This window comes from Halichoerus grypus, chromosome 7 (assembly GCF_964656455.1).
Source record: "Halichoerus grypus chromosome 7, mHalGry1.hap1.1, whole genome shotgun sequence".
Classification (NCBI taxonomy): Eukaryota; Metazoa; Chordata; class Mammalia; order Carnivora; family Phocidae; genus Halichoerus; species Halichoerus grypus.
The window spans coordinates 62,759,182-62,777,296 of NC_135718.1; the positions used below are offsets into that span (position 1 = coordinate 62,759,182).

Below are 18,115 nucleotides of genomic sequence, written 5' to 3' on the forward strand. Positions count from 1 at the left end.
AGAAATCTAATTTTTTAAATCAAACACATGGCCCATTAGCCTGACTGGTTTTATTTTTTTAATTTTTTTATATTTATATTTATATTTATATCTATATTTATATATATTTTTTTATTTTATTATGTTATGTTAATCACCATACATTACATCATTAGTTTTTGATGTAGTGTTCCATGATTCATTGTTTGCATATAACACCCAGTGCTCCATTCAATACGTGCCCTCTTTAATACCCATCACCCGTGTATTAACTTTCAATTTAAAAAAAATGCTTTCAACTGAAGTTTATCTTGACTACTGAATTTCTGGCATCCTTAAATTTTATGCCCAAAGAGACCGCCTTACTTGCCTCACTACAGTCCAGGACATGCTAAAGAGTCAATTTAAGAAAAAGAAAAATATTTTTAAAAAATTACAGATTAAAGAAGGATAAGTGAAAACAAGAACTAGTTCTTTAAAGTAATGAATAAAATAGGCAAAAATATTTGGCAAACGTTATTAAAAGAAAAAATAAATATATGCCACATTCTATAGAGACACATTTGAAAATTACAAGACAATGTATGAGTCATCAAATTTGAACAGGGGTAAGAAAGAGAATGGAACTGACCAAACATAAACTAAACTGGAAGTCTACTTTTTAAAAAGTCACCATGCCCAGATATTGTACACTTGAAGTTCTACCTAACAATGGAGAACACATAAATTCTGTTAGTCTAATAATTACAGACTGTAGACAATTCATTTTTAAGAAGCTGGCAGAGTCAACACACAAAAATCTAAACTAGCACAAAATGGAAATTATAAACCAAAATCATTCATGAATTCAGATGTAAAAATTTTAGTTAAAATATTATCTTAGAAAGTTGAATCCAACAGCATACTAAAAGAAAAATAAACTATCATTATGACCAAATAAGGTTAATTTCAGAAATGCAAGGATGGATCATCACTAAACAACATACTTTTATGTCAAATTAAATGATAAAAAATGATATAATAATGAAATAATAAGCAGGCATTCACTAGAATTCAGCAGCAAAACTCTTAATAAAACATGAATAGAAAAAAAATAAACACAAAAAAGATTATTTGCCAAAACATCAGATTGAATGGTGAGAAACTGAAGTCATTCTCATGAAACCAGAAACTAAAAAGGGATTCTGGCTAGTAACATTATTGTAATTCAACACTCTATAGAGATTCTAACTAATATAATAAGAAAACTAAATATGTGGCTTAAATATTAAAAATGAAGAAATAAAGGAATCTTTATTTGAAGGTTACATGGTTGCATACCTAAGACACCTGACATTGTACTAACATGGTTTCAGTTAATAAGAACTTTGATAAGATGGTTACATAACACAAATATATAAAGGCCGATTGTTTTTCTCTATATTAGAAACTAATTAGAAATGGGAATGGCAGAAACTTGATTAACCTACACTTGGTTATAAATATAATAAGAAAGGTATAGGACCTACAGAAATTATAAGCTTTATCAAAAGTTTAATAAAAAAACTTAATAAAGGAGATTTATTGGAAACCTTCAAATTGAAAAAAATTAAATCCATCCCACATTATAAATCTCCATTTTAAATCTCAACTGTATCATTCTGGAACTTTATAAAATAATTTTTAAAAATTCTTATGGAAGAATACGTATATTTTCAAAAAGAAAAATAGTGAGAAGAACCTTTCCAAATTAGATATTAAAGCTAAACATAAAATAGTATGGCATTGACACAAAAATGGGCAAACTGGTCAGTGGAAAAGAAAAGGATATTTGAAAATATATCTGTAATAATATATATAAACTTTTGGAAATTTAAAAATACATATACATGTACACATACTATAAATTTATACATATACATGTATACATATATATATATATATATATATATATATATAAATGTTTGGAGTCTCTATTCTGTTCCACTATTCTGCCTATCCTTGTGCTCATTCACATATATATACACATAATGTGACAGTGGCAGTCAGTCCATTCTCAATGGGAAGAGAGAGGATGGTTTATTTAGTAAATGAAGCTGGCAGACTGATGGTTCATGTCTAGAAGAAAATAAAATTAGATCCTCATTTCCAATATATCAAACATATCTATCAGAAATTAATTTTAGCCATGTTAAGACCTAACTTTAGTAAAATAACACTTTATTTATTTTTGCAAGTCTTTTTTTTTAACTTTTTTTATTATGTTATGTTAATTACCATACATTACATCATTAGTTTTTGATGTAGTGTTCCATGATTCATTATTTGCGTATAACACCCAGTGCTCCATGCAGAAAAAATAACACTTTAAATATTAGAAAAAGAGTAGAGATTACTTGCATAATCTGAAAGGGAGGCTGAAGAGAAGCAGGACTTTTAAAATAAAATAGAAACCCAAAAACCACTAGTAAAAAGAAAGACAAGCTCAAATATCTGTCAAATTTTCCACACCCACAGCCACTACTCCAGAGGTTCTAAATGTTTTATAAATAATACTACTGTATATTAACATTTTGAGCAATGTTAGTACTGTCTTAACAATATTTTATGTAATACTTTTGGCATCCTCCCCATGGTCCTGCTCAGGTTTTCCTACAGTATGTGCTGAAAATGGGTTCAATAAACATCTCTTGAGTGATATAGAAACAGAAGGACCCTGATCATCTTGCTGCTCAAGTTGAGCCCTAAGTGTTTCTCTCCAACCTGTTGATGATGGGGTGGGAGCTGTTTTCAAGGTTTGTTAGGGAGACCACCTAATGTAGAGAGAATCATCTGTGGCCATGTTGAAGATCTCCAAGACAAGACACCATCTTTCCACTCAAGATTATGTAAGTGTCCTCTTATCCTGATAAAGTCTCGAAGGCACTGAGTAAATGTCATCTATTAGGGAATGTGGTAACACTTCGAGACATTATTCAGAAGAAGCAACTGGGCAATAATCATTTATGTTTTCTTTTAGGTCTCTGATGTAAGTTGAAGTATAGTCCTTTCATATATGCTACTTAAATGATATTTCCCAAATAATATTTTTGAAGACACTAAGAAAGTCAGTTTATGAACCAACTACTGATAAAAGACTGATGATTAAATTCTAAGTATTCATTTATAAATTCATTTATAATTTAATTTGTAAACATTTATAAATTCCTTTCATTTGCAGATCTATACATAGTAAGTATTTTCAGATCTTTGTCATTTTTGTTTAGTCTTATGCATTTATACAGATACCTCCCAAACATTTGGTCTTACTTTTTAGAGGGAGGCATTAACTCCCATGTTACTAAAGAACCCGGAATGTTAAGTTCAGAAAGCTGGCAAAAAGAGTTTATGAAATGCTACAGAAAAAAATATCTTCCTGGACCTGCATCTCATGTGTGTTTGTTCACAGTTTCTCAATAACTTTTGGTCTATGATAACTATCTTTCCTGGCATACATCAGACCACCTGTGATTTTAATTAGTTATCATATTTTACTGAGTGCCTACTATGTGATTGGGATAATTGGTTTTTTTCGTTCTAGGTACTGGCAACAAATAAGTTGGGAAACCTCAGACTACTGGAAGCTTATGCTTTATTTCTGATTCACTTGGCAAGAAAAAAAAATATTTCACTACTGCTTGGCCAGGATGACTAGATGGTCTACTGGCTAAGTCAATTTGGATACAGAATTTATTAGAAATGACACCATAAGGGACTAGGCTTTGGGGGATCAACTCTGGAAATACTCTGATCTGAGAAGAACCTTCCAGTATCTAACTGAAAATCAGGAGCCTTGGGAGCATAGATTTTGAGAGAGGGGTCTTTGCCATTTTTTCCATCTAACCCCTAAAACACATCGTGGGCACAAATGGGCGGCCAGGAGGCCTTATCACTCCAATGAATGAAGGCCCTATGGATCCACTGGCTTCTCTGTGACCCACAGGAACTCTGCTTTCATTAGAATGGAAAATGGTGTTTCTAACATGCAGTGTATCAACCTGTTCATCTCAGTACAGGCTAAGTGAGTACAGCTCAGTGAGTCCAAATTCCATCTTGATTTCTTCAGTTTGTTACTAACCAGAAGATTGAGCATTTTCTGAATTGCTCGTCACAGGGAATACCTGCTCCTCCAAAAAGTTAACAAATGTACCCACTGACAGTGCTAAGATGGCAGATAATCACCAAAGGTCTATAACTCAATTCATCTGACCCATCCAAAAAACAAATGATTTTCTTTTCCCCTGGGGCATGGCACTTCTTCGCATCTTCAAAAGAAAATTATGGGTATTTCTTTTTCTTTTCTTCCCTTTTTTATTTTTAAGTGCAGATTCGTTAAACCCAAATTATCAGAGTCTTCTTAGAAAGGACGTATCTATATCTACATGGATAAGTAAGTATATGCAAGTGTACACTGACAATTGAGCATTTTCTTAAGTAAGTTTTTGTATATATTTAAATAACATGACTTAATTGGGAAATTATCTCTGCCACTTTTGAAATTGTATTACTTACATTAGAGATCACAAGGGATTAACTAGCTTAGTAACCAGTTTATCACATTAAATGTATTTTTAATGTATGCTAATTTCAAAAGGCTCATAGGACAGTCAGCCTGCTTTAGCCGTCTGCAGTATTGGGAAGAATCTGGATTGGGAACGACTTGTACATATCTCCGGCAAGGCACTAGATTATTGGCTGTGTGTTTCTACATTTAGAAAATAGCAGTTAATATTTAGCTTCTGCACAAAAAAATGTTATTTAGACTAATAAGGGAGTTGAGCATTGCAATGTTAATTATACCATTATTATTCACCTTCAGTCTTAAAAAAAACTCAAGACAAAACTTCCTAGAACAACATGATGGACTCTGTGTGAAGATTTAAACATTTTCTTCTAGCTATATCTGGAATAGCAGATATGTTCTTAATTAAAATCTCAGGATACTAAGCTTATGAATAATTAAAGTTACCTAAAACCCGTTTATTACTGAGAGCTGGTGTTGGGAGGGGCCTAAAGATAAATCCTTTTTTCTTTCTTTCTTTTTCTTTTCCACATACAGGAAACCACTGGGGCCCAAGGAAGTTAAAAATAACTTTCCTAAAGAGACAAGTTGACCATGAGCAACTAAGCCATAACCAGAAGGTGGATTTTCCAGGGCCCCTCCTTTGTCCTATCGTGTATCTCTGTATTTAGAGAAGTGGTAAAATAATCAGGGAGACACCAAGCCCTGGCCTTCAAATATTAATCAATCTACTAACAATGAAGAGTTATTATTTCATGACACCTTTGAGCAATAGGAACTATGATCACTGCAAAAGAATTAGTAGCACTTTCCAAGACCCCCTTTCAAGTGCAGAGAATCCGGGAGAAGCACAGTGTTGTGAGGTCGCCGGGACCTGGAACCGACCAAGGGAGGAATTTCTACAGTTTCTACTCCAGGGAACCTCGAGAGGCGCGCCTGGGCAGGGGCGCGGCCGGCGGCAGGGCTCGGGAACGCGGGGAGCTGCCCCAGCGACCCCCGCCCGCCTCCCGGACCCTGGCGCCGCTCCGGTCGGTTTCCTGCCGGGCCGCCAGTGCGCGCCGCGCTCCCAACCCGGGAGCGGGACGCCTCCCCGGGGACGGGCCTCAGCCGCGGGCCCCGTGGGCCGGGGCGTGCGCTCGAGGGTCGCGGGTGCCGGGAAGGGGCGGCGTACCTCCGACTCGGGTGTGGTTCCCGCCGGGGTCGTCGCCGCGGGTGTCGTTCCCCCGGGAGTGGTCCCCACGGACATCCTCAGGATCTCGCCCCGGGGCCGCGGCCTTTCGTCGCCTAGGCAACAAGGGCGGGGCCGGGGGCGCGAGTCTGGGGAACGGATCCCTCCGCGAAGAGGCTTCCGGGTCGGAACTTGGGCCCCTCCGGGAGAGGGCAGGGGCGGGGCCGGGGCCGGGGCCGGGGCCGCGGCGGGGTCGGAGCTGGGGCAGCCGCAGGGCTACTCTGCGGAGATCCCTCGCAGCAGGGCTTTGAATCACCGGGTAGGGAAAGACTCATTCCTTTCAGTAAGAGTGAAAGCAAGAAGGAAAAAAAAGGCAATTTTAATAACAGCAATTTAAATGAATTAGTATGTGGGCAAGTGTCTAATGCTAACATCGCAAGTCCTCAATAAATATTAAAATGAGATCTATTATTGGAACTTGATCATTGATTGATTTTTGATATTAAGGAGTTATTGTAATTTTAAGGCGATATGATGTTATTGTCCTGTTTAGAAGAAAAAAGAAGTGTCCTCTTAGAGATAAATACTGAAAGATTTAGTGATGATGAAGTGATACAATGTTTGCATTTACTCCAAAATAGTGAGGGGAGGGGTTTGGATTATTGAGTGGAGTTATGGTAGGTGAATCAAGATTGGGTACATGGAGGGGGCGGGGTCATTACATTACTCTCTATTTTAGGTACGTTTGAAATTTTCCATAATAAAAGCATTTGAAAATAATATATCTAGTGGCCCTATTAGTATGACAACACCTGCTTTGAAAATTCACCTTGTATTTACCTGCGTGGGGTTGCTATGCAGAAAGTTGACTGTAAAAATCAGACGTTATGAAAGTGCTTCGGTTTCCCCATCTATAAAATGAGATGGTAACAGCATCTCATAGCATCAAGGACTTAACATGTTAATATACAGGATTTCATGTGTGAGGATTTAATATGTTAATATATGAGAATGTTTAGAACCGTGTCTGGCACCTATAAGCGTTAGATGTTATTAGGGTTAGTATTAGTTTGTATTATGCTTCTCCTGACCTTAATCCACCTTGTACACAGCTGCCAGGATAATATTTCATCGTGGACCTCTTATATTTGCCCAGTGCCTTTCAGGTCAAATTGAACATTTTAGCTTTACATAGCCTCATGATAATTGTGCCCAATTGCCTCACAGCTCAATTATGCGCACAGTTTGTACTGTCAACTTGTGTTCGTGAATTCTCCCGTTTTGTGTATGTTTGGTCAATCTTTCAAGTGAATGGTAGTGTCCTTTCCTTGATATCTTCATTCTTGAAGAAACTGGTTTAGTTCCTAATACAGAGTAGTCATTTAACAATGTGTCTCTGACTTCCAACCCTATTTAAAAAGAACTACATTAGAACTTCCTCAATTAGTGAAAATATAGTCGATTTATAGTGATTGCCAGAGTTTATACAAGAGCTACCACCTCACAAACTCATTACAATGCTTAACTATTTGTTTCCTTCTGATAGCTACTTCAAAGAAATTGAAAATAACAAGTCACCTTCTGCTAGGTGACAACTCTCCACATTCTTTAAATTTAGCATTTGGTAAAGTGCTAAAGCATTGATCTCTCTAAGCCGCAGTTCTTGTTTCCTCAAAAGTCTGATTTATTTTTCTGGCCTTTAATTGTCCTGCTATTTCTTTGGCAGTTTTTTTAGGGGTTTTGTGCCCCTTTTTTGGACCTGATGGATACTTCATTAAAGATGGAATCAATTTTCACAGTGATGGGAGAGTTGCCTCAGAGAGGGGCAATTGTTTTGTAGGAATTCCAGTTTTACTGTATTTAATGGCGTAATTTATTGGAGAAGTCATTTTTGAGGAGGTAATTTAATTTTATGGGACACAAAATTGTTTGCCCAGTAAGGAGTGGTGTTGAAAGCCCATTAGCCTGAAGGTTACTTTTAATTTGCACAAGTTGAAGCTGATTTTAGCCTCCCACTTCTTTTGTAGGGAGGTGCCAACAAGGAAGACAAATCTCAGTAGGTGATGTGCTTTCTTACATGGAAAGGTCAGTTAAGTCTTCCTTCTCAGGTCTCTTTTGAAGATAAAGGCTTCTAACCAAAGGCTGTAAAATTCCATTTTTTATCTTATTGTTGTAGGATGGAAGAGAAAAGGAAACATATGGGTCTTGTAGTTTACAATTATTGTTTGAAAAGACCTTTGACTTTTACCACATCACAGTGAAATATGGGATAGCTCAATACTGCTATTTTGATCCATTGGATTGGCCCTGTTCTCATGAAAATATTCCCATCCCTATACCTGTAAACCTGTGCTTTTTACAAATAGAATCAGATTTTCTAGAAGAGAAGCATTTTCACAATTTTGCCAATTCAAGTATTGGATGTTTAAAATAGACCATACTTTTACATACCTGAGAAACATTTAGGAAAGGACTAGACAATACTATGATGGATGTTGATGGTCTAGTGTGGCAATATATGGCAATAAGCTCCGACAGCGAGATGTCAGTTGACTTCTTAAGTAGGGAAACATTTCATGGTGCCTGTGTTACTGGCTTCTTTTAAGTATGAATGAAGTTCTTTAACAACAAATGAAATAATGTCACTAATGTGATTAATGACATACTAGTAGTTCAAACAACATGATTCCTGAGGTCTTCAATCTTTTAACACTCGTGATGATCTTAAGTGGATCAAGCTGGAAAAATTCCAATTTGGCCTTTAAGTGGTTCTGAGACACCACAACGTTCTGTAGATGGAATTCAGATAACACGTCATATCTTAGCCTTGAAATACGTAAAAATTGTTAGATGTAGAAAGAAAAAATATAAAAAGCATTTAATTTGTGAGTAATTGCCTTCATTCTCTGTTACATATTTAATTTTAGCCAAGAAAGTATTCCAAGAGCTAATCAATTTTGAAATCCATTCAGTTTTCTTAGCCTTTACCTAATCTTCAAATCTGGCCTTCTTATTTCAATCAAGTGCCTTAATCTGTTCAAGTCATATGTGAGAACATTTTAAAGCCTAATAAAACATGTTTAGGAGATGGCATAGTAAACCTGTTGTACTAGTTTTAAGTAGTTCTAAGACTGACTAACTATGGGGGCTGATAATGATTTTCAGTAAACAGTTGATACAATTTTGACATTGTTCATTATCTGCAACTTGTCTTCAAAACTCTATACTCTCCATTGTGGGTTTATCTGTTATTCTCTCTTTCTCCAGTTACTCCCTTTACAGTAGATCCTTATGCTCTTCAAATGAAAACTCCAAGTCTCTTTCCCTAATCAGAAAATACTCTTTTCCTAATCCAGAGACCACTTCAGTTTTGTAACTTGTTCTTTTTCTTCCTGATCAATTTATTGAAAAAGTGGGATCTTACTCCTCACCTCTCTTTAAACCACTCCATGCCCTTACTTCCTTTGCTCTCCTCAAGCTGTACCCCCTCAAGAGCTGCCACTAGGCTCTATCTTCCTTGGTATGTGGACATTCTCTGTTTGCCCTTCATATCCATTCTTTTCCTTCTCCACTCAGCCTTGTGACCTGGAAGGTTGACCATTATGGACTCCAACAGCTGGATTTACTACATTGCTTGCCCTCTGACCTATGGTTCATTTTGGCCAATGGAAACACCAGCAGGGGGTTGGAGGGAGGAAGAGTGAGGTGAGGGTCATTTATTCTCCCTTCTTTCCTCCCTGCAGGATAGTAGGCCGGAAGTACTAGGTTCCTACACCAAAGGCTTTCAAGGCCACAGCCCATCCCTTAGCTTCTCCAGAGCTATAGCTGTCTCTGGGTTTTGGTAACCCTCTCCCCTTTCCCCTTCAGGCCTCGAAGCAATAATGTCTCCCTCTTGTTCCTAGCCCCAGGATGGTTCCCCATCCCTTGCTGGTTTCCCTTACGTCTGCCCATATGTTTATAAATAGCTCCTTTACTAAATTTTCCTCAGTTCCCACCTTTTGCCATCTGTTTCCTGCTGGTATCTGGACTGATATCAGCAAAAATTAACTCCAGAACATTTAACACAAAAGACTAAGCCTGGCTTGCTCAACACCATTGTTGTCCACCATTTAGTTGTTTTGCAATGAGCAGTATCATCTACAAGACATCTTAAACAATTATTTAGGTAGGACTGCATCCCACCTTCGCCCATTCTCTACCCGGAGCAGCTGCACCCAAGTTCCACTACCCTCAAGATGGATGGCAAGCAGGGGAGTGTTGTAACTACCCATGGGACCTGTGTCATCCATGTCCTAAGCAGTTGTCTGTCTCAGACAGCCCGTATAAACTCCCGGCTCCCCAAATTCTAACCTCTGGACGCCAAGCAGACTATATAGTTCCCCTGTTGACAAAACTTCTTTAAAATTTGTCCTATAAAAACACAAAATAACAGATCACCTGGGCCTTGGTCCAGGTCCTGCTTTCTCCATGAATGGTGGGAAGTGTGGGGGAGGAGCAGTGCCTTCTTCTCTTCATGCTGATCCTGGCCCTGAATGTTTGACCTTTCCCAATAAAACCTCCCATGCCATGTGGTATGGAATTCATCTGGAAACCAGGAGGGCCACAACAGGCAGGGGAGTGGCTTGTGAGAATGCATGCGGTTCACAGCTTCACTCCTCCCAGCACATTTAGATTTATAATCTGTATTTGTACACAAGTCCTACTAATTATTTTCATTTACAAATTGTTCTTTATTGCAGCATTTATGCTAATAGTTTCATCATTCCTTTTATGCTTCAGTGAACTACTTTTGAATCATCGATCCGTATTTGCGGACTGGTAATTTAATGCCAAAACACAAGTTAAATCCAGGCAATGGCATACATATTAAGTGAAATGCTTCAGCTGACAAAAACTGCACCCTGTTTCCAGAATGTTAGCCAAGGCAGGCTGACCCAAATTCCTAAAGTGCAAGCAGAATCTTGAAACACATGATTTGAGTTAGCCATAAAGAATTTTTGTAAAAATCAAAATTCATCCCATATTTTACATTTGTGAAATATGTATGATCAGAATAGTTGTATTGATGTTTTTCCCTTCTAGAACTGCCTAAAAGTGACTGGGTGCCACTACATTAATGTATTTAAATGTATTTTTGAGAAAGCCTCTGCTGGGGGATTCTGGGAAGTGCCTTGACTGGGCGGGCAAGCATTGCCTCCTTCTCTGCACTACCTCCCACCCCATTCTACTTTTAAATATAGTAAGTCTAATTTTACCTGTTTTACGTAATAGCTTTCTTATAAATTTTGTTAGAAGGAAAGATTGCGAGCTTGAAAAAGTTTGAAAGCCACTAGATAATCTCTAAGGAATCTTCATCTCTGAAAATGCTATTACAACATAATTTCCCAAAGCATTCATTGTCTAAAATGTTCACTTTGGCAAATCGGCAATATTACTGTTATTAAACACTTCTGGTGTATATGCATGCTTATGATTCTAAGAAAGTAAAATAACATACATTATGTCATTTAATCATCTGAATCCACGTTTACAGCATTCCACATGGCATTGCTTTTGATCAAGGAAATTATTTTACAGCAAAAGAAGCACGGCAATGGGCCCACGCTCATTGGTCTTCACAATATTCCCCCTCATCCTGAAGTGGAGCATGTGATGGAACAGTGGAATGGCCTCTTGAAGGCTCAGTCACTCAGTTTGAAGACATCAGAGAGGTGTCAATACCCGACAGGGCTGAGGCAAGTTTCTCCAAAAACCTCTGGATGAGCATCCAGTATATGGTGTTACTTCTTCCATAGCTAGGATTCCTGGGTCCAGGAATTGAGGAGTGGAAATGGTGACAACGTTCACTATTACTACCCTAGTAAGCCACTAGCAAAATTCATGCTTCCTGTTCCCATGACCTGCTCTGCTGGCCTAGAGGTATTAGTTCCAAAGGGAGGAAGGCTTCTACCAGGACACATAACAATGATGCCATTGAACTGGAAGTTAAAATTGCCACCTGACCACTTTGGGCTTCTCATGTCCCTGAATCAACAGGCAAAGAAGGGAGTTATGCTGTTGGCTGGGGTGACTGATCCTTAACACCAAGAGGACAATGGGCTTCTATTCCATAATGGAGGTAAAGAAGAGTATGTCAGGTATACAGGAGACCCCTAAGTCCTCGCTTAGTATTGCCAGGCCCTGTGATTGAGGTCAATGGAAAACTACAACAACCCTATCCAGGGAGGACTACTAATGACCCAGGCTCTTCAGGAATGAAGGTTCAGGTCATCCCACCAGGTAAAGAACCATGATCCAGCTAAGTTACTTGCTGAAGGCAAAGGGAATACATAATGAGTTAGTGGAAGAAGGTGGTTATAAATGCTAGCTATGACCAAGATCAGTTAGAGAAACAAAGACTGTAATTGTCATGAGTATTTTCTCCTTATTTTGTTATGAATATATTTGTGTATGTATGTTTTCTTTCCTCTCTTTCTCTCTTATGTAACATAAGATGTGTTGACTTTACATTATAGTATTTATGTATTATTAATTTTACATCATGGTATTTAAGTTACAGGAAATCGAGGAGAAGACGAAACGTCACTCCAGGATTTTACCTTCTTTTCTGGGGAAGGGGTTGGTGCATTTTCAGTTGTACACAGGATAGTTGTATCATGTTAAGCAGAATTATGACAATGTTATTTTCTTTATTTGGAGATTAGGTATGGTTTAAGGAGATGCACACAGGTGCCAAGCTGACAAGGTGTGGACTTTTGACGGCTAATTTTTATATTTATTTATATTTATTTATTTATTTGAGAGAGAGAGTGAACACTAGTGGGGGGGAGCAGTGGGAGAGGGAGAGAGCGATTCTTCTCACAACCCTGAGATCGTGACATGAGCCGAAAACAAGAGTCGGACACTTAACCACCTGAGCCACCCAGGCACCCTAAGCTAATTTTATGTGACAGCTTAATGAGGCCACAGGGTACCCAAATATTTGGCTGAACATTATTTCTGGGTGTGTCTGTGAGGGTGTTTCTGAATGAGATTAGCATTTCAATCAGTAGACTGAAACAAAAGTGGATTGTCGTCCCTAATGTGGGTGTGGCATCATCCAATCCCATGAGGGTCTGAATAGAACAACAAGGTGGAAGAAAAAAGAATTTGCTTTCTCTGCCTGGCTGTTGAACTGAAACAGTCTTCTTTTGCCCTTGGACTCAGAATAGGAGTTATGTCATTGGCTTCCCTGGTTGTCAGGTCTTTGGACTTGGACTTGACCATGGCTTTCGTAGGCCTTCATTTGCAGATGTCAGATGGTGGACTTCTTGGTCTCCATAGTCATGTGAGCCAATTCCTTATAATAACTGTCTCTCTCTCTCTCTCTCTCTGTACTTATACATATCCCATCAGTCCTGTTTCTCTGGAGAACCCTAATACAATGGTATTATTTTGTTTTACAGATGACGACACGGAAGCTCAGAGAGCCAACTGACCTAATGTCTGTGGCTAAGTATATAGCAGGCAGGCCCAAGTATGAACTAGTTCCTGTGATTGCACGGCCCACTCACTCTGCTCCACTGCGTCACACTACCTTAGCTGTGCTATGCACTCAAGAGCCTGGGTGGCTTGATGAGTTTCATCACTGGAAACTTTCCACCTACCCCTCCATGTTCTCCTCTCATCCCTGCCCTGCTTCCCCAGTACCTTCACAATAATTGCTAATTCATTAGTGTTTTACTCTGGGCAGGTCATTAACCAAGGCATATAGTCATAACTAAAGTGTGAGGTGATATGACTTAGCGCCTACTAAGGTATATTTGTATTTTACTAAGAGACGCCTTAAAGATGGAAAATTCTTTTGTAACTCAAATGCATGAGTTTTTGATAAAGGATTGCCAAGTTGTGGAGTTTATATTTTGGAAACAGAAGATCTCTTCTGGTATCTTCTTAGACCTCACCTAGAGACAGCTTAATTACATTTACTAGAGTCATAAGATATTGTGATTTCTTCTATACTCCATAGCATCTATTGCAGTGCTCTGGTAAGCATCCAATTAATAGGTAGAGCAGGATGGTGAAAATGTAAACAAATCAATAGAAAATATTCTTGTAGCTATGTTTATGCTTGATTCTAATGCAATAAATGGTAAAATATTAAACATTATTTTTCTATTTCACCAAAAGGCTCAAGTGTGTCCTTTCAGATGAGATGCATTTTTGTGTGCCTCTAAGCTGGGTTAAGCATTTACACTACAGGAATTCATGATATCATCATGCAGCTTTCAGAGGAGTACACTAAGCTATCACAGAATTTTCTATGCCATTTTCTATTTTATTTTATAATAGAAGTCATTAACTTTTTTTTGAAAGAGCTGATTATCTCTATGTGCTGGGAAGCTAGTTCTGTAAAGAGTATGAGAAGATTATATGTGGTAGTTCCCAAACTCAGTGTCAGCTATTTGTAACTATTGGTTAACTTCCATCTTGTTAACTGTGATAATAGTTCCACATGCCCATTATGGTGTCACCTCATGGCCACGAGTATGTCCTGGTAGACAGCTTGATTACAGGGTAGTACAGTAAATCTTGTCAAATGAGGCTTTTGACCAGCTAGGTAACCTTAGGAAAAATGACTTTATTTTCATGTAACATCAATGGTTCTTCTTAGAAAATCATTAAATATTTCCTCATGCTAAGTCATCTAAACTTAGAATGTTTGCTTAGAAAAAGGAGAGTATAAGATTGGAAAATAATAGAAGAGAAGGTGGATGGGAGAACAAAAGTAATCTTCAGACTTTGGAGAGAGAAAGTGAAGTCAAATTAAAAAACAATGAAAGACTATGGACTCTGAGAAACAAACTGAGGGTTCTAGAGGGGAGGGGGATGGGGTGATGGGTTAGCCTGGTGATGGGTAGTAAAGAGGGCACTGGGTGTTATAGGCAAACAATGAATCATGGAACACGACATCAAAAACTAATAATGTAATGTATGGTGATTAACATAACATAATAAAATAAAAAAAATTAAAAAACAAAACAAACAAACAAAAAAAACCACAAAGTTATTTGAAACCACCACAATGCGGAACCACACTCCTGTCTTTAGGAGTGAACTCATAGGAGATTTGGCCAGAGTCTTTTGATAGGTTTGCTTTCTCTGGCATTACCGTCCCCTGGTAGAAGTGTTGCTAGGACAATCTCCTCTTTGGGACCTAGATCCTCTAAGCAAATGAGACAATTTTTTCTTTCTACCATTAAACTCTCTCTTAAAATAGTTGCCACCATGGGCATAAATACTAAGTTGACTGATGCAAGTTGGTTAAAGTTAAGCAGCTCAAGTAAGTATTAGAAATATGTTTGAAATGTAGATTTTGAAAGGGCCAGTGGGCTACTCTTGCCTAAGCCAACCACTCCTGAATGCCTAACCATCCTCTATATGACAGCCTTCTCACTTGGCCATACTCAAGAAGAGTTGAGAAGCTGGACTTCTCCCTGGATTTCATAAGTGGTAGAGTCCATTGGTCATAGGTCCAGGGTCCAAGAACACCTTAAGACAACAGGGCAGAACATGCTTCTAGTTTCTTATTGTCGTCGTGTCCTCTGGAACCCATTGGCAGAATTACTGTTCTCTCTTGACAGAAAAGGTCCTGTTTTTCCATAGGCTACTGGAAAAATTCTATCTACTCCTCTCCAGCATCAGGTGCTAGGCTTTTCCTGGTGAGCCACTATAAACTTTAACTTTCTTCTTTGCCTAGGGAGGCTTCCCTTTCTTCCCTACTGAAACCTAGATGAGGGTGTCCATGAAACCAGCTTGGGTTGTATCCATTCATGGAAAGACAAACACAATGCTAGAGTCCTGCTTCTAACTCCACCTCCAGTAATAGTGCTTAATTATATGATTATTCTGAGTTGTAAGAACTGAAAATGGAGTAAAAGGAATTTTCTCCACAATTTAGGACAGTTTAAAACTGCTGATAATGTGAAATATGGCATTTTCATACCATTCATTCATCCATTTGTTCAACAAATGTTTATTGACTACAGACTAGGGACAGGCAGTATTGTGAGCATTTGGTGAACAAAAGCCCTCTTTCCTCTCAAATTCCACTCTAGGGAGTTAATAAACCTAGATTCTATTTCAAATATAAGAACCCACTAATTAGTATTTTGGAAAGCTTTTTGTCTATGTGAGTCTGAGAAATTAAGAACTTCAAAGAGCCTGATATAGGTGTTGTTTCTTGAACTGGAAATCATATCCTACTGGTTGATGGTTAATAGTTTGCTGGAAAGTGGTTAAGTGCCATGGGAAAATAATAGAACAGAGTGAAGGGGCATCCAAAGGGTGGGGTTGGAAGAATCTGGGCATGTTGCAGTTTTAAGGAGGATGGTCAGGATAGGCCTTACAGAAAAGATGACACCTGAACAGAGCTTTTCATCACCGTTATCATAACTAGTGTTCTGCCTAACTGCTTTTTGCACAATATCTTATTCAAATCTCACTACAGATGTGGTCACTGAAGCTTAAAAAAGTTAATTATTTACTCTGGATTACACAGCTATTTAGTAAAGGTGATAGAATTTAAACTCAGGACTATCTGATTAAGAGCCTAAGTTACACGACACTGTGTTGTGTCTCAAGGCAGTGGTTCACAAACTGTTTGGAGGTTGCACTGAAATTTGATGGAACATTAGTTCTTCAAAACATCTATTATTAGCCATATCTTTAAAACTGTGTTTTAAAATGTGTATTCACAATACTGTAATCCACATGTTAACATATTGGAGGATCCTTGACCTCTGAAAACTTGGTTATGAAATTTTTGCATGGCTGCATGCAAACTTTTTTCGAACTCTGTGCATACATTTGAACACAGTATAAACGTTTCATTGGTTAGGTATGTTTAAATTTTGCATGATTTTTTAAAAAGTCACGTCTTGGCATGTCTGTTCAATATAAAACTGTAAAATAGCTCGTGTGTAACACAGGGTAGTATCAGAAATGTCTGCTGGGTACGTGTTCTCACCATTATGGAATTGTTGACAATTCATTAACAAGGGAACCCATAACATGTTTATATAATGTGATATGAAAGGTAATTTAGTACTGTTTGTTAGGTTTAGATGCTTTTTGCCTGACTTGTATTTGAGAAAAGCTGAGATATAATTAATGACTAAACCTTGATTTTATCTGAAGTTCTGAATTACTTAATTGAAGAATATCCTGAGACTATAGGGAAGCTTGGTTTTTGTTTGTTTGTTTGCCTTTTAAACTTACTATTTAAAATTACTTAGGTAGATAAAGGTTTTGTTTTTGTTTTAACACTATGAAACCAAGTTAGAATATTGGAATACATTTAATATTGAGACTGACATGGCTGGAACAGTCTCATTATGCTAATTTTTATAGTTATAAACAAATATATGTTATAATCAGCAAATAAATGTTTATAGTTATAATAATCATATGTCAAAATAGACTATAGGCAGTATATTTATATAAACAATATAACACTTTCACCTATTTATGTTTTGAAGTGTAATTTTAACAATATCAGGGGGAGGGGCATTCATAGGTCAAAATCCATTGATGTAAACATGGAAATGATTCTAAAATGGCAGCTACCTAAGGAATTAGGAAATAGCATAGATTGTGCCCATAGTTGCCCAAATGAAACTAGGAAATATTGCTCCTTTTGTGAATATAAATAGTTCAATGATCAAAACAGTTTTTTTCTCTCACCTATTTTAATCTATATAATTATACCATTAAGGAAGTAGAATAGTGTAAAAACCTTCACAATTTCATTACTCAGTCAATTTCATTACTCAGTTATTAGGTGACGAAACTTGGAGGGACATTACTGTTGGGATGTTGGGGGCAAGATAATTCACTTGAATTTAAGATTGCCACTGCTACATCAATAGACCCCTATAATGTCACCTCATCACCCCTCAACTCACTTGCAGACTTAAACCTAAAGTTCACCTTCTTATTTAGGTGAAATGTAAGCTGTTTATCACCAATTCTAACATGAGACGTAGGCATTTATAATGTCATTTCCATAATTATTACTTTGGTCACTAGAGTGAACTGTCTTTAGTGGTTGATTAAGAAGTTGAAAATGGTTTCATTTATCTGGAAACCATGTTTTAATGTGGAAAAATCAAGACATACAATATGAACCCAAAACTTATTTTGTTTTGAACTAGTGGAATTATTGAAATGGATGTGAAATAGTATGAAAAAGAAAAATGCACCCCCTACCCCCAGAAGAAAACTAGACAAGGGTGTATACGGGCACATCTCAAATGAAGAAATATTAATGAAAAGAAACACATGAAAGATGTTCAACCTCACTAATGATGAAAGAAATACCAGTTAAAGCAATTGTAACATGTCTTGCTTATCGAGATTCACAAATGTTTGGGACAATGCACACTCTC

The 18,115-nt window shown here is 37.6% G+C and overlaps 1 protein-coding gene and 2 long non-coding RNA genes across 9 annotated transcripts in view; 2 read left to right on the forward strand and 1 right to left on the reverse strand.

The window, feature by feature from the left end:
* CABCOCO1 (ciliary associated calcium binding coiled-coil 1) overlaps positions 1-5,858 on the reverse strand; it is a 195,269-nt gene extending 189,411 nt beyond the window's left edge. For 3 of the 7 annotated variants that reach the window (XM_078077675.1, XM_078077670.1, XM_078077676.1), the window contains exon 1: positions 5,691-5,857. In XM_078077675.1, the coding sequence (XP_077933801.1) occupies positions 5,691-5,765 (75 nt within the window). In that variant the 5' untranslated portion in view covers positions 5,766-5,857. Of the gene's footprint in view, positions 1-5,690 lie in introns of all 7 variants that reach the window. The other 4 variants (XM_078077669.1, XM_078077671.1, XM_078077674.1 and 1 more) reach the window with 4 other exon arrangements.
* The window catches only part of LOC144382571 (uncharacterized), a 59,558-nt gene extending 48,142 nt beyond the window's left edge, over positions 1-11,416 (forward strand). The window contains exons 2-3 of the long non-coding RNA XR_013449755.1: positions 9,264-9,392; positions 11,265-11,416. This is a non-coding gene — a long non-coding RNA (uncharacterized LOC144382571). The remainder of the gene's footprint in view (positions 1-9,263; positions 9,393-11,264) is intronic.
* A 1,516-nt stretch (positions 11,417-12,932) lies between these two features.
* On the forward strand, positions 12,933-13,831 carry LOC144382471 (uncharacterized). Its single transcript, XR_013449454.1, has 2 exons — positions 12,933-13,014; positions 13,133-13,831. It is a non-coding gene; the product is annotated as an uncharacterized LOC144382471 (long non-coding RNA).
* The last annotated feature ends 4,284 nt before the right edge of the window (positions 13,832-18,115 follow it).